Below are 24,243 nucleotides of genomic sequence, written 5' to 3'. Positions count from 1 at the left end.
TGTCTCCGTTCCTCTTGTTTTTTTATTTTTTGTCTTTCTTTGGAATTTTCACACTTAAATTCTAACTTAGCAATCTTTGAAATACGTAATCGACCAGGCTATGCGTTAATTGTGTGTTGACCGACTCTCTGTGTCGTTTTACGTAACATTTCGATACTTTGCTAAGTTATTTAATTTAGTGTGTTCTTTCTCCCTCTAAGCCTTCGTACTCAGTGACATGTAAATTTTTTCTCTAACCCCCTCCCTCTCTCTACCTCCGCCCCCCTCTATCTATTTAAGGCCACCCCACAGAGACGATCACCCCTCTCTGTACCTGTATTGCTCTCGCTATGTATCTTGGTGATATCTGTCTGCTTATATGTCTGTCTATAGTTTTCTGGTTAGATTTTATGTCGCTATTTCACTATACCTGATGATGATTGCTTGTGTTGCAATCGAAACGTCGTATGCTATTATTTAATTTATTATTTTATCTTTATACGTGACTTTACCGAAAAAAACAAAGAATAATTTGTCGTCTTCATCAATGCCAATTTCATCACCACCACCATCAATCACTGTTATCATTAATGTCAACATTATCATGGTCTTTGTGTCTGTGGGACTATCCATGTGTATATGTGTGTATCATAGGTGCTTGCTAACAGCACTTGCCCCAAAATTCAGTTTCGGCTATATGGGGGAATCTTTGTCTTTGTCTGTGTACGGGTGGCTAATGCATGGTGAGTTGGCACAGTTGAGAGTGCAGTTGGTGCATCTGCCAATCATCTCAGTCAGTCAATCCCATAACACCTGGGTCTATCCTGTGACCTGGCAGCAGAAAGCCTGGCACACGTCAAGCGATGTCATCAACGTGCAACTGGCCTGGCACAAGCGCCACTTAATGGCGAATGGCGGCTGCTGTTGTGTGCACGTGTGTGTAAATATGTACAATACTTGATGGCGTGTGCTCAATGAGTATGTGTGTTTGTGTGCAAGCCCCATGCATGCATATTTACGTGTTCCTGCGTGTCTGTATATCCGCGGTGCTGGCCAACCACCTCATCGTGTACCGTGTCGGCCTTCATAGGTGCTCGCTAATAGCACTTGACCCAAAAGCCTGTTGAGGCTTTAAGGCTTTAAAGGGGACATTTGTCCTTGTGTATCCATGTGTCTGTTCATGTGTGTGTCCCTGGTGGGGAGCGGTGGTGCAGCGGTTAGCGTGCGGCGCTACGAACCCGGTGACCCTAGTAGAATTCCCGCTCAAGGCACAACACCGGTGACGATTATCTAAACCGGTCCTAGGCCTCCCCTAGGGCGACTCAGCCTAAAATGAGTACCCGGTGCGGTGTGTAAACATCGCCACTGGGGAGACAAATGCGGCCGGGCGTGGTGCTGGCCACCCACCCCCTCGTGTGCTGTTCCGGCCTTCATAGGCGCTACTCGCTAACAGCACTTGCCCCCACAGTCTGATGAAGGCTATACGGGGGATCTTTGTCTCTTGTCTTTGCATGGCAGGTGCAGTACGTGTTCATGCGTGTGTCCCTATGTTACGCACGGCAGGTGCAGTACGTGTTCATCCACCTGTGCGTGCTGGAGATGTGGAGGCAGTCTGGCCAGGCGAGCGGGCTGAGCGAGGCTGTGTACGAGAACGTTCGCTCGGGCGCGCTGCTTCACCCGCCCGGTGAGGGTCGAGGAGGGTTCAGAGCAGTGGAAACTATTTTGTGTTCTCACTACTTTTAGTTTTACCAGGTAAAGCCCACTGAGCTATATAGAGCTCTTTTTACAGAAGTGACCCGGCTATCACACAGTGGACAGCGATCGTCATGTGTGTGTGGGGGGGGGACATGCACAGCGAGCCAAACACTCGAAACGCGCGTTCATTCTAAAAGCGGAGGGGGAAATCCGGTGCCAGCCGCGCTAATCCGAGGTACGGCGGTGTGGGGAAGGACCACAAACTAAGCACAAACAAAACGAGATGTGCGTGCGTGTAACTCGGTGGCGTTCTCCGACAGTGCCACCCCCCCCCCCCCTTCTGCACGTCTCACGGCGTCGTTCTTGTCTCCTAGACGTCATCTACTGAACGCCGCGGGGAGGCAAGAGCGCAGCAGGAGCTTTCTCCAAGTCCGCCGAAGGGGGCTTTGCCCTTCGGCGGGTCCCAAGGAGGCGATGATCGTTTCACGAAACAGGAAAATAAAAATACGAAAAGCATCGCCGGAGGTCCCCCCCCCCCCGAACCCTGCCCCCCGAAACTAAATGGAGTTCGCTCCAAGCGAGGAGTTCGCTCAATCGTCGTCGACAAACGAAACGATCGGCAAAAAAACAAAACAACAATTTACGCGAGGCTGAAGATTGACAGCAGAAGATTGTACCGTTATATAAGCGCCCTGCTCCACAAGTCCTGCATATGAATGCGGGTCACCCTGTAACGGTGAAGAAGTCGTCATCCACACGGGAATGCAGACGGGTCGATTGAAACCCGGCCAACTGGAACACGAGCTGCAGCGGTGATCGGATTTTGGACACACAAAAGAGGGCGGCGGTAATGGGGAGGTTGGGTGACCGCCTCATAGACCAGTGGTGGTGGGGGGGGGGGGGCAGGAGGGGGCAGGACACCCTCTTCATTCTGTCCACTCGGTGTAAAACTCCACGAGTGGGACGAGACGTTACGAGTGCAGACCGCGACGGTCCCAACTGCTGCAGGATCTAGTAGCAGGAAGGAAGAGATGGAGGCGTGGTGCCGGGCAGCGAGATGCTCAAACAAACACACAACCAGGAGGTAGGGGCACGAACCTCCCTCTATGCCCCCCCCCCCCCCCCATAAAATCGTCGCCACAGAAGCCCGGATTTCAGCTCTACTCTTCCTCTCTGCATCGTTTGCGCTGCCCTCGGTGGTGGCGGGGGGCACTATCGTGGCAGCAGTCGAGGGCGCAGGCCCTGGGGGTGTCCGAGTGACGCCACACGCGGTGGACTACAACGCACGGGCGCGGGGGAGACGCGGCACCACCGCCCCCCCCCCCCCCCCCTGGTGGAACCCCACGTCCGGGCCGCCACTTCGGAGCGCGCGACCAACAAGAGCCTCGTCACGATGTCTCTCTGGAGAGCGTAAAGCACCACCACCACCACCACGTGTAGCAACCGCAACACCACCACCACCACGTGTATCAATCACAACACCACCACCACCACCACCACGTGTAGCAACCGCAACACCACTACCACCACGTGTAGCAACCACAACACCACCACCACCACGTGTAGCAACCACAACACCACCACCACCACGTGTAGCAACCGCAACACCACCACCACCACGTGTAGCAACCGCAACACCACCACCACGTGTAGCAACCGCAACACCACCACCACCACGTGTAGCAACCGCAACACCACCACCACCACCACGTGTAGCAACCGCAACACCACCACCACCACGTGTAGCAACCGCACCACCACCACCACCACCACCACGTGTAGCAACCGCAACCCCACCAACAGCACGGTGTCCAAGCTCAACACCACCAGCACCACCATCACATGTTCCAGCCTCAACACCATCACCAAGGAGTTCAACCTCAACACCACCATCAATCACATGGTCCAGCCTCAGCAACATCACCATGGGGTCCTACCTCAACATCACCATGACACGTTCCAGCCTCAACACCTCCATGTGTTTCCAGCCTCAACGCCACCATCACGTGTTCCTTACTCCCAAGGCACCTTGATGTTACGCCGGCGAATTCCTGTTGGATCTGGCCGCTGGGTGCCAGCATTGTACATGGCGGTCGGTAATGGGGCGACGAGGGCTGCCTTCACCGACTGGCTGACAGTAGGCAGAGCCACGGGAGAGGATTCTTCTAAACTATAAACTAAAACTGTTTTTATTTAACCAGGTGAGGCCCGCTGAGCTATGAAGATAGTTTCGTGGAAGTGACCTTGCCACGAATGATCGCCCAACGAAGTGGCCTACGGAATGTCAATTTAAAGCAGCAGCGAAATACTCCGAACGCGTGTCGATGCTAAATGTGGAGGGAAAAACCGGAGGACCCGGAGTAAAACCCACGCGAACACGGTTGGAGAGAGAGACACACACGCAAACTCGGGGTCAAATCCAGGACCTCCTGCACACCAGGCGAGGGAGTTAACATCTCGACCGAGGGTGGAGCTGGCTTGACCTCCATCCCCGAACTCGTGAGCACGCAGTGCCTCGCCCGAGCGCTTATTCCACTTGTTTAATAAATAAATTAAGAGCCCCCTGGAATTCAAGAGAGAGAGAGAGAAAAACACTTCTCACCGGTTTTCTCATTACGAAGGAGGGATAAACCGGAACTGGAAACTGTTGAGTTGTAAAGCAACACGTGAGGACATATTTTTGTACATGTGTATATATAAACAAAGACAAAGACCCATCACCTCCTATAGCCTTCACAAACTGTTGGGGCAAGTGCCGTTAGCGAGCACCTATGAAGGCTGGCACAAGCCACGAGGGGGTGGGTGGCCAGCGCCATGCCCGACCGCCTTTGTCTCCTCTCAGTGGCGATGTTTACACACCACACCAGGTACTCATTTCAGGCTGAGTCGACCTAGGCGAGGCCCAATACCGGTTCAGATAATCGTCACTGGCGTTGGCCGCGAGTGGGAATCGAACTGGGGTCCACCGGGTTTGTAGTGCAGCGCGCTAACTGCGACACGAGAACTATACACACGCAGCGCGTTGAGATGTTCGACGTCGTGAAAGTGAAAAAATTAACCCGTAAAAACAAAGTTTTTCACTCTAAATCCTTTATATCCGTGGCGGCTAGAGTCCTCTCGTCCTCTGGCTTGAGATGGCTGCCACCTATGGGTCAGATGATTGCCTGCCACCATTAAGCAATTGGTAATTAAATATAAAAACAAAATTCTAAAAAGTGTACAATTTTGGAAAAAAAATTCACGAAAATACATTGTCACGCACAACGAGTCTGTGTGCAAAATGTCAGCTCGATTGGATCACGGGAAGTGGGTTAAAAAACGACCAAAATATTTGCACGGTCGTAAGCGTGCAAGCAAGCAAGCAAGTGAACTTAATATAAAGGATTTAAAGAAGCACGTGCCGCTCACGACTGTGCCTTAGGCAGACGGCAGAGGGAACGCAGAGGTGACACTGACCGCGTGTGACCGCTGAACGCACGTGACCTCGCGAAACCCAGTGAAGAACCACAGTGCTTGTACGACATTGGACTCTACGCTCCCTCGCCATCGACAGCCGACAAGGAGCAGCACCTGGCGAAGACGAGCTTCGCGCGCTGCACGCCGTGGTGAGAACAACCTCATCCAGCAGTGGATTGACAATAGGGCTGTGAACGAGCTTACGCACAATTACAATTGCTAAACGATGGGGGGGGGGGGGGAGTTTGGGGGGTCGGCCTCTTCCCTTCGACAAGTTGGCACAACAGCGGCCGTGCCAACTTTCACAATCCGGTCATAACATTCTCACCTTTGAAGACTTCGGTGCGAGTCGCGCCGGTGTTGTTTGGGTGTCTGGGGTTGGACTGGTGCCGGTGTTTGGGTGTTGGGGGTTGGAGTCTCACGGGTGTTAGGTTGTTCAAGGCTGGAGGCGGCAATGTTTGCGGCACGAGCGAACACTTGCTGCGTCTGTTGTGTCTCAACTCGCCAAAGCTTCGTCGGCTATCGTCAAAGCCTACGATTGTTATTATTATTATTTGTATTAAACTGTTAAAGCCACTGTAGGTTAGTCAGCAAGGCGGCCGGGCGGCTCAGAGGACCGAACATTTAAGCGCTAAGATTGTGGGTTTCGAATCCGGCTTTCAGCCTCCCCGTGCGACTTATTCTGTGTGTATTAAATCCGGCGAGTTGATGGTCTCGGCCCGCCCACTACTGAGTCCGCGCACACACACACACAAAATAAAACCAAGTGAAATTATTTTTTTCCCACTTAACTTGGCAAAAATATTCCAGCTCTGAGAATGAAGATAAATACATTCATTTCACAGCCATGTGATGGACATTTCTCTACAGCAGGATGCAAAGTGCAGCACCCCGAGTGTGGAGATGTGGTCGCTTGAAGGAATCTCATAAAGAGGTCTGTTACATCTCCTTCCACGTGCTGTTAGCTAACACAGGGGGGGGGGTGATGCACTGCTCGCTGCGATATTTCCGAATCAACACTTCATCCCTTGACATGATGCCGATAGCACAAACGGTACAAAGAATGAGATGGGGGTACCCTCTACACACTCAGTATCTACGCCACCGCTTAGCAAACCAAACGCCCAAGAGCGCGTTTGCTCTGCCACAAAGCCCTGAGTCTCTGCCAGCGTGAGTGCCTTCATAGTTCACAGTTCATCTGGTATGGAAGTGCGCAAGTGCATGAGTGAGTGAGTGCGTGAGTGAATGCTTGAGTGAGTGAGTGCGTGAGTGAGTGAGTGCGTGAGCGAGTGAGTGAGTCCGTGAGTACGTGAGTGAGTGCGTGCGTGAGTGAGTGAGTCCGCGCATGCGTGAGTGAGTGCGTGAGTGAGCGCGTGCATGCGTGCGTGAGTGAGTGCGTGAGTGAGTGAGTGCGTGAGTTATTTCGTGAGTGAGTCCGTGCGTGCGTGAGTGAGTGCGTGAGTGAGTCCATGCGTGCATGAGTGAGTGAGTGGGTGCGTGAGTGAGTGAGTGAGTGGGTGCGTGAGTGAGTGAGTGAGTGGATGCGTGGGCGAGTGAGTGCGTGGGCGAGTGAGTGAGTCCGTGAGTACGTGAGTGCGTGCGTGAGTGCGTGGGCGAGTGAGTGCGTGAGTGAGTCCGCGCATGCGTGAGTGAGTGCGTGAGTGAGCGCGTGCATGCGTGAGTGATTGAGTGAGTGCGTGAGTGAGTGCGAGACGAATGGCCTGGGCACCCGAGGGGACACAAGTGGGCCTCGCTTCGCCGGCGTCACCTGCCGACCGGCGCACCGCTGCGTCTTTGTCGGACTCCCTTGAGGAGCGTGTCCGAGGCCTCTTCACAGACAGCGCCGTTGTCACACGCGGCCGCGGAGAGCTCCGGCGAGGGTTGCTGTCGAGTGTACAGGCGGTGCAACTGCACCGGGGGGGGTCAACACGGGCTGGAGGGTTACGAAGAGAGGAGATGGAGAGAGGGTCGCATTTTTTACACCGGAGACCCATGCCAGCCACGTGGTAGAACCGTACAAAGCCCTATATGGTTTCGAGAGGGAGAAAGTGGCACCGGTTGGGATTTTGGAACGCCAGGCGTGTTGTGCATTGTACGACGCCGCGTGCCTGCGTGCACAGAGGCACATGTAGCGAGGGTCGTGGTTCGCTCCTCAAGTTGGCCACACTGCTCAAACGAACAAATGCATTGGCATTGCACACGCATCCATACCTGCACACGCACAATGTGACACACGTACGTACGTACATACATGCAAGCATACTGATACTGTAATCATACATACATACATTCGTGTATTCGTGCATTGACCTAAAGTGTAATGTAAAATGTACATACATTTGTCAATAAGACTGCAGCCAATGTATATGCTCCTATTATGAGTCGCATGATGAACGTACGAATGAGGTGAACGCCGTGGCCCGGTGGCACGGTGGTTAACGCGCAGCGCAACGAACCCGTCGGGCCGAGTTCGATTCCTGGCCGTGGCGGTCGATTCTGAACCGGTCCTGCGGGCCACCTTCCCCCAGAACAGTGGCTAAATAATAGCCACGACTCGCAATGGAGTTTAAGGCTAAGTCGACCTACTGGACGTCAAGTACCCGTTCAGATATTTGTCACTTTTAATTGGTCGTGCAAATCAAGCTCTGGTCGCTGGGTTCGTTACACACTGCGCTAACCACTACACTACCGCTCCCCATATAAAGCAACACACACACACACACCTGCACAGTCAAACCTCACCGAAAGTGCCAATGACTCAATGACTCGCAGGGACGTGAGTCACGCATATAGCAAGCACCCCGAGGTGTCACCGTACCACATGGAGGAGGACAAAGACAAAAATCCCCCGTATAGCCTCAACAGACTGTTAGGGCAAGCGCTGTTAGCGTGCACCTATGAAGGCCGGCACTGTGGCACACGAGGTGGTGGGTGGCCAGCACCACGCCCCACTGCCTTTGTCGCCACAGTGGTGATGTTTTTACACACAGCACCAGGTACTCATTTGAGGCTGAGTCGACCTAGGGGAGGTCCAGGACCGGTTTCAGATAATGGTCACCGGTGATGGCCGTGAGCGGGAATCCAACTCGGGTCACCGGGTTCGCAGCGCAGCGTGCGAAACGCTACATTACCGTTTGCCTACCAGCGCCACACCAGGTGCTCAGTCTCGTGTCTACAACCTGACCCAAGTTGGAAGTTCGGCTTAGAAATCTGAGCAGTTGTCGTTTTGAACGCAAGCGATAGTGGCATTCGTCATTTTCGTTGTCATTTAAATTTCCGTAGATAATTGTATAGTGACGGCCGCTCTGTGTATGAATGTATTTATTGCCATTGTAAGCTATTGATTTGTGCTGGACCAACCAACCAGACAGAATTATGGGCATGATCATGATGAATGTGTTTCCTTGGGAATACTTTTTTTGTAAGTAGAGAAAATTTTTTTTTTTGTAATATAAAGAAAATAACAACTAAGTTTGATTCTCCGCCACGGTCAGTGGGTGAGGGATGCCCGAACTGGGTGCCCGTCCTTCGACACGCGTGGAGCTCACGTGGAGTTGTGTGATCAAGAAACCGCCACGGCCAACAAGCCGCGGAAGAGGCCTTAATCCAGCAGTGGCTCGAAAAAAAAGTGCTGTAAATTATTCCTATTGATACCAATATCATAACAAAACATTATGGTTAGGTTCATGTTCACATTATTATTGTTACGACTGTTTACCTCGCGAAAAGCCTTACTGAATCTCGTGACTATTTTTCAGGAGGGTCCTGCCAAGTGTTCACAGTAACGGGGGGGGGGGGGGCGGGGGGGGGGCGGGTGTAGAGGGGCAATGATTGTTGTGTATATTGTATATCTCAGCTCCGTAATTCGCCGTGTAATTTTCTTCGCAAAATAAAAATTTGACTAACTTGTGACCGTGATGACACCGCCTGCACACAATTCGCCGACGCTTGCGAAAGGCGTCGTGGGATCATTGACGTCGTCCAGATTGCAAAGCGGACGTCCCGTAGCATCGCGTTATTGCAACCACCTCCTGCCCGGCCCCGCAGCGATAACCAGGACGGCCGCTGGATTCTAAACCGCGAGCTCCTGCAACGAGCCGCAATCACGGTCCCCCCCCCCTTCCCCGGCAATCAGCGCCCTACATCACCGACACTATCCGGACTATAAGACGCTCCGGAAAGTCGCATCCCAAACGTGTGCCTGATGTCAATAAAGTGATGTCAAATCCGGGTGACACACACACACGCGCGCGCATCTACCGTATTACAAGATGTAACCCCACTCACCCCCCCCCCTCCCGTAACATTTGCTTTAAGATACGCGGCGCGTGGAGCGGTGTGCAGTGCGTCATGACCCAGAGAATACGGTAAATGTCATCCGCTAGTGATCATTTGAAGCGTGTCGGTCACGTTACAACTCTTTAACAGACGTGCCTTACTTTGCCAGATGGTCCAGATGTCTTGTGACACCCCCCCCCGCCCCCTATTTTAAGTCTCTAAAACGTAATATCCTTGCATACCAATGGGTGTGAAAACATAAAGGAATGAGCGAAGGCAGGGAAAAAAATGTTAAGGGTCAATTATTTGGGCGGGGGGGGGGGCACAAGACATCTAGACCACGCTGAACACTGCGCCCGGTCAAATCTGTCCAGCGGAAGCGCCGCTGTTGTGATTCCACATTCACATGGCACCGCGAAAGGGGAAGACAATGTCTGCATTTACGTTTCGCACAGCACACAACGAACGGCGACCGTGTTTAGGAAGAGCCGCGATTCGGCCTCTCTCCATGTGCATTACACGAGAGAACCACCAGCAAATTCCCAAACAAGAAGTGCATTTGCGTGCCCTCTCTCGTCTTGGGTCACCATCAGAGTTGAGCGAGTGTGACCAACTGGCGGGGCGGCAGTGATTCGCAGAGATAGAAAACCAGTGGGAGGCTGCCTTCGAGCGGTTTCCGTTCAACAACATCTGTTTCCATCTGTATGGCGCAGGGTAACTCGTTGCCCTCTCTAGCGCGTGCGTTTTTCTCCGGGTCCTCCGGTTTAACTCTACCCCCCCCCCCGTGAATGAATGATAATCAGTAATTGGCTGGAATAATCTTTAATACACACACAGACACGCGCGCCTCCGAAATTTGCGGTTTTTAGTATGCACTCATCAGAACAGTGTGAGTCACTGCTGCACAAACATTAGATTACACCGAGCGTTTATCGTTTACAGTCGGCTGCAGGCTTAATGAAGTCCTAAATAACGGGGTTGTTTTTTAGGGTTAGATAGCACAAATGTGTCGTTAAACTCGCCACCACCCGACACACATTACGCGATCTCACCCAAAACAAAAAAAACGTTATTATGGATATTGGTCACCAAAGCCCACGTGCAAAACAAGAATAAATTCGGCCAGAGAGAGCCACGGCTGCTGCCAAGCAAGCGCGAGGCCGCGTCTCTCCCCCCGGGGCGGCTCTGTCGGGGTGTGGGAGGGGGCGGCTTTGGGCAGCACCGTGCGAACCACGTGGGGTGGCAGCAGCAGCAGCAGGCGGTCAGCCGCAGGCCTCCTCCTCCTCGTCCCGCACGAGGGAGGTCAACTTGGCCCAGCGAGTTCCACGAACGGACGACTCCCCCACTCACTCCTCCCCACCCCCGACGGGGCCATTGGGAGCGGACAGCCCGATGCATAAATCAGCAGCTCGGTCAACATGTGAAGAAAAATAACGCTTACGTGTGAGATTATGTAAACGTGTGAGATTATGTAAGGCACTTCAGCATGCGTTTGTTTTTTCGGAAATGTTTAAACTCGAGGTATGGAAAGCGACAGGTGGCTGTCCGGGGACCAAAAAAAACCACCACGCGTTTGTCAATTTGCAGTTGGTTCTCGTTTGCTGTCAGAATCAGAATGTTGATTTATCCTGCAGGAATCCGATGAGCTATGAAGCTCTTTTATACGTCACACATGTCCAGTGCGGGCGGGTCAGAAAGTTACCACAACAAACAATCCTCGGATAAATTCGGGCAATTTCCAAGCGGGTGGGTTATTTTTGCGAAAAGCAACACGACTTTATGCGAAAGTATCATTCATATTGGATCATCTTCAGTTCAGTCAGAGAGTTGCCAACATGCCAATTCCACGAAACCAGGCAGCAGCTGCATCTACTTTTATAATTGGCAACGCGGCCCACGAAACCGAACAGGTCTTACCTGCAAGTATGCAACACTCATGTCGAGCCCATTTTGTCAGTCCACTGTTGGATGAAGGCCTCCTCCAGTCGAGAGGAGTTGTCTAAATAAAGATTATAAACATTCTCCTTTCCTGGGCAAATAAGTAAACATTATTGTTATTGATATGGGATGTTGCCTCTGCATCTGGTGCTGAAAAGGAAAATGGAATTTTATATACCGACAAAAGAAAGAAAAATCATGCCTATCATTTAATGTTATTTTTGTGACTGGGTCTGGGGTTGATTATTCCGGTTTTAGCCGAACGAGCTGTCCAATTACAGCAACGGGGGAATCCGAACATTCCATTGGCGTTCGGGCACGTGTCACGAGACCGATGTGCCGCCACTCGTATTTACGACGCCAAATCGGGTTCGCGATGTCCTGCAGTCAGATGCCAACAACACGTGGGGCAACTGTCATCCCACGTTGAGAAAGAAGAGTTTTGACGTCACACACAAAGACAAAGATCCCCCCCATCCCCATATAGCCTGAACACAATTCTTGGGGCAAGTGCTGCTAGCGAGCACCTATGAAGGGTCGACACAGCACACGAAGGGGTGGGTGGCCAGCACCACGCCCGGCCTCCTTTGTCTCCCGAGTGACAACATTTACACACCGCACCAGATACTTATTTGAGGCTGATTCAACCTAGGGGAGGCCCAGGACTCGTTGAAATAATCGTCACTCGTGCCCAATGTTGGCCGGGAGCCGGAATTGAATTCTGGTCGCCGGGGTCGTAGCACAGATAATTATATAATCACACATCTGAGATTAGCACAGCACGCAGCGCACTAATCACCCTGCCACCGCTCCCCATACACACACACACTCGCGCTGGGCTGTGTAACAGCGAACGACTTCTCGGACATGTTGTCAACATGCCAGCGTCACGCTACGCTGCACATGACGTGGCGCGCCGGTGGCATGATGGGATGATGTGACGCCTCGCATATCTCGCATTACATTCAGATCCATTTGCTCGTCGGCCGATTTGCGAGTTTACGTTCCGTGGCATTCGAGGGTCGCCCACGGGACGAACGACCCGTGATTTTGCTCCCACGTGCGCGGTCGATGTCGTTACCTAACGTAGCCCCAAAAGGGGACCGTGTTTAAATATACACCATGACATTTGAACCATGGAGATGCCTCGTCTCATTTTCCCCATCCATGAAGCGCCATGACCAAAGTCACCGCCCTCTGCACCCGATCTTGTCGGATGTTGCGAGCCATGCCGAGTGGCGCCTGGTAACTGCTCGGATGGGTAATCAACTCGAGGGCTTTCTGGGTGGCCAGATGGCAGTGTTGAAATTTGCACCCCCCCACCGCCCCCTCCTCGTATGCGTGGTGGGGTTTCTCCGCTCTCCCTGGTTTGTCCTGCCACGTGAAGCCAAACACGAGTGAATGGAATTGCCCAAACATCACACTGCAGGAGACCCCCGCCACCCCCTGCTGAAAGCGTCTCAAGACTCAAGGGAAGCTTCGTCGATTTGATTCCTGGCCCCCCCACCCACCCCTCCCTCATTCACCAACCTGCATTGACCAACAAGGTGAAGTATGGTCAACCAACCCCCCACGAGGGCCTTTATCCAGCAGTGTTTGGACAAATAATCTGCACATTTCCCCAATATCTTTGAAGTACACTCTGTTCTATAGCGCTGTAGGAGTAGTTGTGTTCCTGAAGAACAACAGCGCGTTCTTGGAAAACTGGCGTTATAATGAACAATATATAATATAGGATAAAGCACAGTCCGCTACAACACGTGAGATGTGTACGCAGACCGAACAAAGACTGAGGCGCGTGGGTAGTAGTTTCTAGAATAATCCAGCAGCATCCCGCTGCCCTGTGTGACGCTACGACCGCTTATTCCTACTCGCGCTGCAAATCAGTTCTGTTCATTCTAGATTTGAAGCTTTCGTGACTGCAAGGATTCATATTCTTAGGTTTTTTTCCGGTAAAGTCACGTAGGTAAAAATTTTAAATTAATAAAAGTAAAATAAAAATAAAAAATAAAAATCACGACGTTTCGGAGGCAACACAAGCTTCCGTCTTCAGGTGGAACCGTCACAGCCCGACAGCTGTCTTCAGGTGGAACCGTCACAGCCCGACAGCTGTCGGGCTGTGACGGTTCCACCTGAAGACGGAAGCTTGTGTTGCCTCCGAAACGTCGTGATTTTTATTTTTTATTTTATTTTTTATTTTACTTTTATTAATTTAAATTTTTTACAGAGTCTAGACAGAGTCTACTTGACGGAGGCTACTTGACGGACCTGTTCTCCACCTGAGGACGGCTGCTTGCGTTGTGGCCGAAACGTCGTGAGAATTATTTTATTATGTTTTATTTTTATTATTTTATTACTTCCCTTCTACGTGACGTTACCGAAAGAACCAAGAAGATGAATCCCTGCAGTCACGAAAGCTTTAAATCGAAACTCTTACACTTACTTTCGAGAGGGAGTCCTTCACAAAAATTGCATGCGCGTGACCAGTGCTGGGTGTTGAACTTATAGATGGCAAGGGGAGTGTCCAAACTCGGGCAGGAGGGGAAGGGGGTCAGAAGTAAATCCACATGAGCAGCAATTTTTATAAAATAAATTACTGTTGGTTCCGCATTGTTTACTTCCTTGGGCTTTTTTTTATTGCTGTAATTATGAGCAATGTAGAACATTGTGTGCATTTTGGAGCCTGCAGTTCATACAAAAATAATTGTCAAAGGTCGGATTTGAATTTTTTTTTACAATATAAAATACAATCGGAAATAGCTCGGAATGTTTATTGCCGTTGTCGTTGTTGCTAAACTTCAACTATAATTGCGTGAAAGTAGATGGGAGTCATAACATGTGTGCAAGACTTGCATTTTAACAATGTTCTAAACGCAATGATTACACATTTTTTCCCTTCCTCCAGAAAAGGTTATCACAGCATAGACAAGATTAGGTTATCTTAACCCAAATAAGATTATCTTAACCCATATAAGATTATCACAGCATCGAGCACTTTGAAAACCGAAGATTAAGCTCAATCGTTTTTGTTTTCTTCTGTACACTCGAGTATCGTTATACTGTACATCGTGCAAACAAGTGGACATGAATGAAATCGTTGAGAGTTAAGTCCGTGTCACAGCACCGAGGGCAAGAAACACACAACTCAAACGTCGCGTCATCACAGTTAAACATTGCTACATTGCGCTGCGGGGTTTGTTTGCAGGCTTGTTCGTGCAGTGTCGCCACAATGCATTGCGAAGCATGTGGACTAGGGAAGCCGCATACAAACACAGTTCTTATTCTTGGTTCTTTCGGTAAAGTCACGTAGAAGGGAAATAATAAAATAAAAAAAACATAATAAAATAATAAAATTCTCACGACGTTTCGGCCACAACGCAAGCAGCCGTCCCTCAGGTGAAGAAACAGGGCTGTTGGAAAGACAGCGTCCTAATGAACACTGCTAAGCTTGGCAGCGTATTTTTAAGCTGAGTCGGAAGAGGAGAGAGCTTTGACAAAGGAGTTTACATATCAAGGCGCTCTCCTCCTCATTAGGACGCTGTTTTTCCGACAGCCCTGTTCTTCACCTGAGGACGGCTGCTTACGTTGTGGCCGAAACGTCGTGAGAATTGTATTATTTTATTATGTTTTATTATTATTTACCTTCTACGTAACTTTACCGAAAGAACCAAAAATATGAATCCCTGCAGTCACGAAAGCTTTAAATCGAAAAGCACAGTTCTGATACACGAAACACAACTCTTCATACATTACACGGGGAGTGGGGGCCGGGGGAGGTGCAGAGACAAAGAATAACTTTTTTTCGGATATAAGCACACACACAGGGCTTAGTTTCTCGCTCCATATTTTTCAGAACGCTGCTACAAGCTGGCTTTTGAGTAAGAATGATTGGCACAAGGCACTATCCCTTATTCCTATGAATGGGTTCATGCGAATGTAGGGACACATTGGGGACGTGAGTGGAGATGCACTGCCGTGGCTGTCATTAACGCGTGGACATCAGCGCAGCTGTACTTACTCCCAAGGCTCTTGCCGTATCCCGCTTCTGATGCTGCTGCTGTGTGCGTTGCGTTGCATTGTGTTGTGCCGCCGCTGTTGTGCCGTGTAGGGTCCAGGCGTGTAACGATTCCCGTACCTCCGATTAGCACGATTGGCTATGTGCGGTGCGAAAGACGTTCAACATATATATACATACATTCAATTCAACAATCTATTGATTTTTTTTAAACATTGTGATCATCAATGGTAACGCATTTAGTGGATGCATGGGTCATGTGATTGATGGATCGATGGAACTTATTTTTTCCAAGTCAGAACCCAGCGGGGGTTGGAGCGGTGGAATAGTGGTTAGCGCACAGCATTATTAATTCCTGGCCATGGCTAACATCGATGATTGATCATCCGAACCGGTCCCACGTAACCCTTCACCAACCCACACTTGACCAGCGTGAAGTATGATCAACCCCCCCCCACGAATGACACAATCTGGGAAGGCCTTCATCTAGCAGTGACAAACCCAGCAAAACTTCAAGTATTTATTTGTGTTGTTGTTGCAAGGTCGACCCATGCGTGCCATAGAAAGTATATCAATCGAACAAACCAAATTCTTGCGCACGTAATACTTCCCATACCGAGTGATTACGAGACGACGTTGGTCGACAAATTGGTACACCTCCAGGCAGATTGCACGGCGCTACGATGATCAGAGGCGAAAGTGATGGAGCGTGGCAAAGCAACACACAGTGATACCAAGCCCGATTGCAAAACACACATGCAGCCCACAGTACCCCCTCCATCCACCATAACTCAACCCAGACCGCCTTAGTTAATCAATCTGCAATTTCCGGAACGCTGCAAGGTTGCCATGACAATAGGGGTTATCGGCGTAAGGCACTACTACCAGGAGTAGAAGATACGCCTATCCTTAAGAACCCTATATTATCGCACTAAATATTCCTACAATTCTACAAACAGGCGTAGGACAAACTGAAGCGAGATGGATGTGGCGTGACCAAATTAAACAGCGTACTGTTCCGGCCGACGTCAAACACTGGCTCGTTCCCCCTAACACTAAATCCCGAGTCCCATTTCTCTCGCCTTGACCCCCAGCTCCATTGCCCCAATGTTCACGTGGTCCTTCCACGAATTGCAGGCCAACGTACGGCCACGTGTGGGGAGCACGGCGGCTCACGGGGCCCCCTTTGTGCTCGTTCTTCATTCCCCGGCATCGCGAGAACGGCCGCGGCGTGTCCAGCCGCTCCTCACGGATCGTAGAGTCTCTCCTGTTGCCGCTTCATGATAGCGGCCAGCTCCGACTCCTTCTCCTGTCGTTTGTACACAGCAAGACAAAGATCCCCCGTAAAGCCTTAACAGACTGCTTTGGGCAAGTGCTGTTGTTGACGAGTAGCACCTATGAAGGCCGGCACGGCACACGAGGGGGTGGGTGGCCAACACCACGCCCGGCCGCCTTAGTCTCCCCAGTGGTGATGTGTACACACCACACCAGGTACTCATTTGAGGCTGAGTCGACCTAGGGGAGGCCCAGTACCGGTTCAGATAAACCTCGCTGATGTTGGCCGTGAGTGGGAATCGAACCCGGGACTCCAGGTTCGCAGCGTAGCGCGCTAACCACTGCACTACCGCTCCCCACCGCTCCACGCACGTACGCACACACAAGTAGTACACGCGCACACGCGCGCGCGCGCACTCGCGCAAACACATTCCAAGAACGTGAGCTCATCGTCATGAACTGTCTGGGGCAAAGAGCTACGTCAATGTTGGTAATGCACCGCTAGTGAGCTGTGTAGCCAATTGCCACGGCTCGCCTCCTTTGTCTCTCCACTGCTGATATTGACACACGCGCACCAACACATTCCAAAATGTCAGATCAACCTAATCATCTGTTGGGGCATATAGAGTTAAATCTAGACTTGAAGTTTTCGTGACTGCAGGGATCCATACTCTTTGGTTCTTTCGGTAAAGTCACGTAGGTTATAAAATAAATTAAATCACGACGTTTCAATTTCAACACAAGCAATCATCATCAGGTGGGAAAACCACAGCAAGAATTATATTTTTTCAAAGAGCATACAGAGTTACTTTAAGGGTTGGTACTGCACCTCTAGCGGGCTGCATAGTCAACGCCACACGGTGTGTATGTATGCTGAACTCCTTTCACACCCAGCCACCACTGATATAATAAACAAATCTTGCAGAAGATTCACATTTTGTTGGGCTGATTCGACACAGGGTAGAGTCAAGCCAGTTTTTGACATTTGTGGCATGGAAACATAGATGTCCCCATTGTAGCCATATAGACTGTCGGAGCAAGTGCAGTTAGCGAGCATCTGCTATTTGGACCGACACAAGATATCACAGGGGACGGTGTAGCCAATGCTATGCCTAGCCACGTTTGTCTCCCCGGTTATGATGTTTTACCCAATGTAACAGATGCAAAGACTGGGCCGGCCTAGGGAAGAACCAGAACAGGTTCTGATATCAGTGCCAAGTCACAATCCCCATGGTCAGGAATCGAACCCAGTCCAACGTCACACAACACGGGCATCAGGGTCACTGCGTGAATCACTGAGCCACCGCTCCCCACACACGCGACGCTGATGATCCATGATGATGTTGAGAGTGATTATGATGATTGCGATGATGGCGGTGTGATGAAAATAATGACGGACACAACGACCATTACAATGATGGCATTTACCGTAGCGGCGATGATGATGATGACGGCAGTGATAATGACCGTGACAATGATGACGATGATGATAACGATAATGATGATGGTGATAACGTTGACGGCAGTTGCAATCAATGATTGTGACATTGATCACGACGACGATGATAACGATAATGATGATGGCGAAAATACTGACGACAGTTACGATGATTGTGACAATGATGACGACGACGACGATGACGATGACAGCAATGGAGGAGGTGGGGAGAACCCAGCCACTCACGTTGAGCAGGGACTTCTGGATGGTGATCTGGCTGTAGACGCGGGAGGCGTCCCTGTTGCACACCATGCGGATCTCATCCTTGGTGAGCGCGAACAGCTGCTCACCCGACAGCACCCCGAGCGTCTCCACCGTGCTGCATACCAGAGGGGCATGGGTGACGAGAGTGACACGGTGAGCGGGTGAAGGGTGAGTGGGTCGGGATGACAGGGTGAGTGGGTGACAGGGTGAGCGGGCGAGGGGAGGGTGAGCGGGTGAAGGGTGAGTGGGTCAGGGTGAGTGGGTCAGGGTGAGTGGGTCAGGGTGAGCGGGTCAGGGTGAGCGGGTCAGGGTGAGTGGGTCAGGGTGAGCGGGTCAGGGTGAGCGGGTCAGGGTGAGTGGGTCAGGGTGAGTGGGTCAGGGTGAGTGGGTCAGGGTGAGCGGGTCAGGGTGAGCGGGTCAGGGTGAGTGGGTCAGGGTGAGCGGGTGAGGGTGACAGGGTGAGCGGGTGAAGGGTGAGTGGGTCAGGGTGAGTGGGTCAGGGTGAGCGGGTCAGGGTGAGCGGGTGAGGGTGACAGGGTGAGCGGGTGAAGGGTGAGTGGGTGAAGGGTGAAGGGTGAGTGGGTGAGGGTGACAGGGTGAGTGGGTGAGTGGGTGAAGGGTGAGTGGGTGAAGGGTGAGTGGGTCAGGGTGAGTGGGTCAGGGTGAGTGGGTCAGGGTGAGCGGGTGAGGGTGAGTGGGTCAGGGTGAGCGGGTCAGGGTGAGTGGGTCAGGGTGAGTGGGTCAGGGTGAGTGGGTCAGGGTGAGCGGGTCAGGGTGAGTGGGTCAGGGTGAGCGGGTGAAGGGTGAGTGGGTCAGGGTGGACGGGTAAGGGTGGACGGGTTAATAGGAAAGGGTGACAGGGTGAGGGTGAGTGAGTGAGTGAGGGTGATGATGAACAGGTCAAGGGAGAGTGGGTGAAGGGTGGGTGAAGGGTGAGCGGGCAAGAGTGGACGGGTTAATGGGTAAAGGTGACAGGGTGAGGGTGAGCGAGTGAGGGTGAAGAGTGAGTCGATATGGGTGAGTAGGTGAGCGGGTAAGGATGATCGGGTGAGGGTGAGCGCGTGAGGGAGAGAGGGTGAGGGTTGAAGGGTGAGCGGGTGACGGTGGAGGTGAGGGGTGATCACCAGGGGGTGGAGCGAGGTATTTAATAATTATGGTACAGGAGCGACCCCTCGTGGCTGGCAGGGTCGCGTGCGTAAAAATCGACTGCGTTTTTTTTTAATAGCCGACGACAAACACTGACATTAAACTATTTTATTTGATAAAAATTGTATCGTTATTTTACCAGGTAAGGGCCACTGAGCTGTATAGCTCTTTTAGAGAAGTGACCTGGCCACAAATGATAGCTCAACGAAGTGGCTTATCACGTAGAAATGTATAGCATCCAAATACTCGAAACGCACGTTTCTAAATGTGGGGGGGGAAAACCCGGAGGACCCGGAGAAAAATCTACGCGACCACGGGGAGAGAGACACACAAACTCCAAATATACAGCAGGGGTCAAGATCGGGATCGAACCCACGACCTCCTGCATACCAGGCGAGGGAGTTAACATCTTCTAGCCACCGTGATGATGATGATGAGAGAGACACGCAAACTCCAAATATACAGCAGGCGTCAGGGTCGGGATCAAACCCACGACCTCCTGTATACCAGGCGAGGGAGTTAACGTCTCACCACCGTGGCGCCCCATTGACACAGCAGACAGAGTGAAACAGTGCGCACATCAGCATGAGCATCTGCAACACAGCAGCCCACGATGCGTGGTGGCCACGTGATGAGCACGTTCACCGCGGAGGTGGAGCGATGCAATCGGCTCAGGCGGAGGCACTATATGGATTTTTACATGATGATAATGAGAGTAGGAATAACAGCAAGACGATGGGAAGCCTTCATCCAGCAGTGGATCGATGACGGCTAATGTTGATCATAACAAGGATAGGTTAGGGAGGCCTTCATTCAGCAGTGGAGTGATTACAGCCGGCGATGAGGAACAACTAAAAGACGACGACGTGTGGGAGCGAGGCCTTCATCCATCCCGCAGCAGCACGTCGCTGGTGGCCGTCCCGATGATCGACGGGTCGTCGAGCGGGGGGGCGGGGCGGGGCGGATGGGCGGAGGGGTCAAGGTCACGGGGCGGCACCACTCACAGCTCGGAGAAGCCCTTGGACTGGAGGAAGTTGTAGACGTCGCGTGGCCGCGACTCGTTGGTGATGCTCAGCTGCTGCTCGACGGTGCTGGGGCGCACGCGGGGCCGCACGGCGTTGGCGCTGCGCCCCAGGGTGAGACGTGACACCAGCTCGCTCTGCATGATCTCCATCTGCGAGTCTGAGGCATCGGATGTCGCCGTTAGGGGAACCTCCCCCAGTGCCCCAACCCCCCCCCCCCCCCGGATGCATGACAGCGACGTGCTCGGGTTGCACAAAAATAAAACAAGGTCGAGAAAAGTAAAAAAAATGAACTCAGCGCCTGCGATTGGCGCGATTGGCTGCGTACGGTGCGAAAGAAGTTCCACATGCACACAACACTTTGGCCTTGAAACTAAAACGGGTATTGTAGGCAAACGTTTTGGCAATGGTCGTTTTTCGCAGGGCCATTGCCCAAAACATCGCCCGTTCTATACCAACACTTTAAAGACCGCACACGCTGCGATTGATGCTTGTGTTTATTTGTCAATGGTGCTCGTGCACAACTTCCAACGCAGCGGCAGCCGCATCACCGGAGAATGATCTGTTCCTATGATGATTCCGAATCTGGACCTCGCCACGACCAGAAGGGACGATGGCCAACGATCAAGAAGAATAATAGAGGAGTGGCAGTCAAGGAACGGAACGCGTCCTACAGCACGTCCACCAGGGAGACGGAGGGATGAAATCAGTTCTTGTGCAGGTGCTAGGTGGATAGTCACGTCGCAGGATCGTCAGCGGTGGTGGTGGCATGCGGAGGCCTTCATCCAGCAGCGCGTTGACCATGGCTGATGATGATGATGATGAAGTGTTTATTTTAATCAACAATGACCGAGCTATTGCTGCTGATGCAGGTGACGAAGATAACGCTCCTTGCTCCAGCTCATGGTGATACCACTCATGTTGCTACGCCTGCTGACGATGCCGCTGCTGCTCATTATTATGACGACTTCAGCGCCGCCGTGGAGAGGCAGAGAGGGTCGTGTGGAGGAGAAGAATCGCGTCACGTAGAAATGGCAGCAATCGGCTCAACAAAATATCCCGACTTGAGAGCCGTGGCCATTACGAGCTCTCGTTCCGCTCTCGGTTTTTTTTTGTATTTTTAGCGCCAGCGTTAAAGTCTGCGACCATATAATCCAAACAACTTCTCCATCAAGGGCGCGCGCCTATCTATTTTTAACTCTCGCCGTGTCTCTGAAAGCAGAGATGGAGATTTGCGTACCGTCACCGAGCCTCCACTAAACTTTGCGTTTTATTGTCCGAATTTGCATTTTAACTCCAGGGCACTGGTAAATCGCAACGCGAGCCCTGGTCCTCCTGTATTTTCCACGCGTCCGCATTACTTAGAAGCTCAGTATTGTTTTTTATTGCCCCTACCCTCAGGCCCCGCAATAAAATCACGCCGGACGTGGGGAACCCCCGGCTCGAACCGACTTCGGAAGCGACAGGCGAGCGCTGGCGCGTTTCACTGCGCGCAGAGCGAGCGGGCTCGCTGCCGTAAAGGTCGCGAGTTCAAATCCATCATCCTGCCGGGGGTAGATATATATTTAAAAGTGCCACTTCGTGGGGGAAAAGTCAAACAGTGGTTGTTCTATGGCAGTGGTTCTCAGAGCGTGGCCCCCGGTAACACCGCTGGTATGCGACACTCCTCCGGGTGCTCCGCGGGGCTGTTATGCAAACGCCGGTTGATCCGGACAATCATATTTCGGACATTAATTAATATTTTCCACTTGATATACATTTTTTTTTAACTAAGTTTAACTACCCTGACTAAACTACCCCTAACCCGAACATCTAAATGTCCCCCCCCCCCCTCATAAAAAATATTATAGTTGCGTAAACAAAAAAATCCGGTCATGTGAGTTCTTTAGTACGACTGGTATTTAGAGAGTTGAGTGAATGCGTTTTGTCAGCAGGGGTGGAGGTGGAGGGGTGGCTGTGTGGGCCTCGGCAATGTTGGCATCGGCCGAGTGGTCGCTGGGCCACACGACGAGCGAGAGGCCACTGCTCCAGACGGTGCTGCTCTGGCCTCCACCAAGCCCGCCACTCAGTGGAGGCGGCCATTCCACAAGCAGTGGCACCAGCAAGCGCTGCCAGGGATGGGCCTCTGCCTTTCTTAAGTACCACTCTGTGGGGAAGTCAACGGCGGCTGCCCTGTGGATAGGGCTCGCCGCCGCTGGAGGGACACGCGAGTTCCACCACTGGCTCAGACCCCTCGATGCTCACCACCGCTTGCGTGGGTGGCCGGCAGGGCTCACCAGGTGAGGAGGGAGAACGTGGCGAACTTTGAGGTGCGACGGCATCAATCAGCAGCACTGACCAAGATGCCTGTGGCGTATAGCCTTGCTTATTTTCATATGAGGACTACAGTCAACCTGCTGTCTTCTTCTTGGTTCTTTTGGTAAAGTCACGTAGAAGGGAAATAATAAAATAATAAAAATAAAACATAATTAGAAAAAACCAAGAAGATGAATCCCTGCAGTCACGAAAGCTTTAAATCGAAATTTAACCTGCTGTCTGTTTAATGTTGAATGTTTCTGCCGCTCAGTTTGGTCATTTGCGCTCTGATCAATCTCGCGGTAATTTGCACCGAGCGGATTTGCGCTGCTGGGATTTTTATATTTAGCTTCGATTAAAAATGGATCAATGTTTGCAATATTTAGCATTATTCGCGTGCTACCAGTTATTTTATGTTTTTGGTCTGATTTCTATTTACTTCATTGCTGTACTTTGTTTTATTTGTTTTTCGTTTGTCATTGTGGTGAACCAGATCGCTCATCCTGGTCTCTTGAGTCCTCGTCCGGCTAAACACCAAAATCAACTTGAAAGCCTGACCTCTTGAACTTCACCCTGATGCACGGCGCGTTTAGACGAATCCGCTATCAATCTCCGACATCTATGACTTCATGTCTCTTGGGGGCGAGGTACTCACGTTCCTTCGGCGCTTGGTTGGCAGAGGAGGAGGACGCGGCAGAGGTGGAGGAGGCGAGGGTGGAGGACTTCCCGTGGCCCTCGTTTTCCCGAAGGCCCACGCCGTTGGGGGTGGAAAGCGCTGGCGAGAAGGACGGTGGTGGTGGTGCTGGCGCTCGCGGGAAGGAGTGTGGCATGAAGCCCCGCGATGGAGCAGGCGCCAGGCCCTGCGCAGCGACAGATACCGGCGTGACTAAAAAAATAAACAATTTTTTTGTTTGACCAGGTTAGGCCCAGAAGCGACCTGGCCACGTGCTTCTCTTTTTGCTGCTCAATAATGATCCAAAGCGCGCGTCACGCTCAGTGGTTCTTTGTGGAACTTTTCAGCTTATGTTTCACGTTCTAATTTAATGTATATGCTTCTGATCCATCCGTCATAGCGGACCGTATATGCACCTGAAACTAAAAACTTAACTTTTTATTTTAACCAGGTAAGTAAGGCCCGCTAGCTCTTTTCAATAGCGACTTGACCACAAATGAAAGCTCAACAAAGTGGCTTATCGTGTGGAAATTGACAGCAGCGAAATACTCTAAACGCGTGTTTCTTAATGTGGAGGGAGAAACCAGAGGAGCCGGAAACATACAAACTCTAAATATACAACAGGCGTCCTAGAGGGGATCGAACCCATGACTGTGTGTATACCAGGCGAGGTAGTTAACATGTCGCTATATAACGTCACGAAGCAATCCTTCTAGAGCAGCGTGCAGCTCCAGAGCTGCAGTTTGCCGACCCCTGGCTTAGGGAGCGA

At 51.5% G+C, this 24,243-nt stretch overlaps 2 protein-coding genes across 2 annotated transcripts in view; one reads left to right on the top strand and one right to left on the bottom strand.

The window, feature by feature from the left end:
• The window catches only part of LOC144936542 (receptor-type tyrosine-protein phosphatase O-like), a 36,853-nt gene extending 34,057 nt beyond the window's left edge, over positions 1–2,796 (top strand). The window contains exons 13-14 of the mRNA XM_078863734.1: positions 1,543–1,663; positions 2,049–2,796. Coding sequence (XP_078719860.1) covers positions 1,543–1,663; positions 2,049–2,062 — 135 coding nt within the window. The 3' untranslated portion in view covers positions 2,063–2,796. The remainder of the gene's footprint in view (positions 1–1,542; positions 1,664–2,048) is intronic.
• Positions 2,797–14,905: 12,109 nt separating this feature from the next.
• Positions 14,906–24,243, bottom strand: part of LOC144936416 (epidermal growth factor receptor kinase substrate 8-like) — a 28,832-nt gene continuing 19,494 nt past the window's right edge. The window contains exons 17-20 of the mRNA XM_078863465.1: positions 23,457–23,661; positions 20,489–20,666; positions 18,321–18,453; positions 14,906–16,670 (exon numbers count right to left, since the gene is read on the bottom strand). Of these exons, the coding sequence (XP_078719591.1) occupies positions 16,608–16,670; positions 18,321–18,453; positions 20,489–20,666; positions 23,457–23,661 (579 nt within the window). The 3' untranslated portion in view covers positions 14,906–16,607. The remainder of the gene's footprint in view (positions 16,671–18,320; positions 18,454–20,488; positions 20,667–23,456; positions 23,662–24,243) is intronic.

Source organism: Lampetra fluviatilis, chromosome 16 (assembly GCF_964198595.1).
Source record: "Lampetra fluviatilis chromosome 16, kcLamFluv1.1, whole genome shotgun sequence".
NCBI lineage: Eukaryota > Metazoa > Chordata > Hyperoartia > Petromyzontiformes > Petromyzontidae > Lampetra > Lampetra fluviatilis.
Note: the sequence above shows the minus strand (reverse complement) of the source record. Positions and strands in the feature narration are given on the sequence as shown.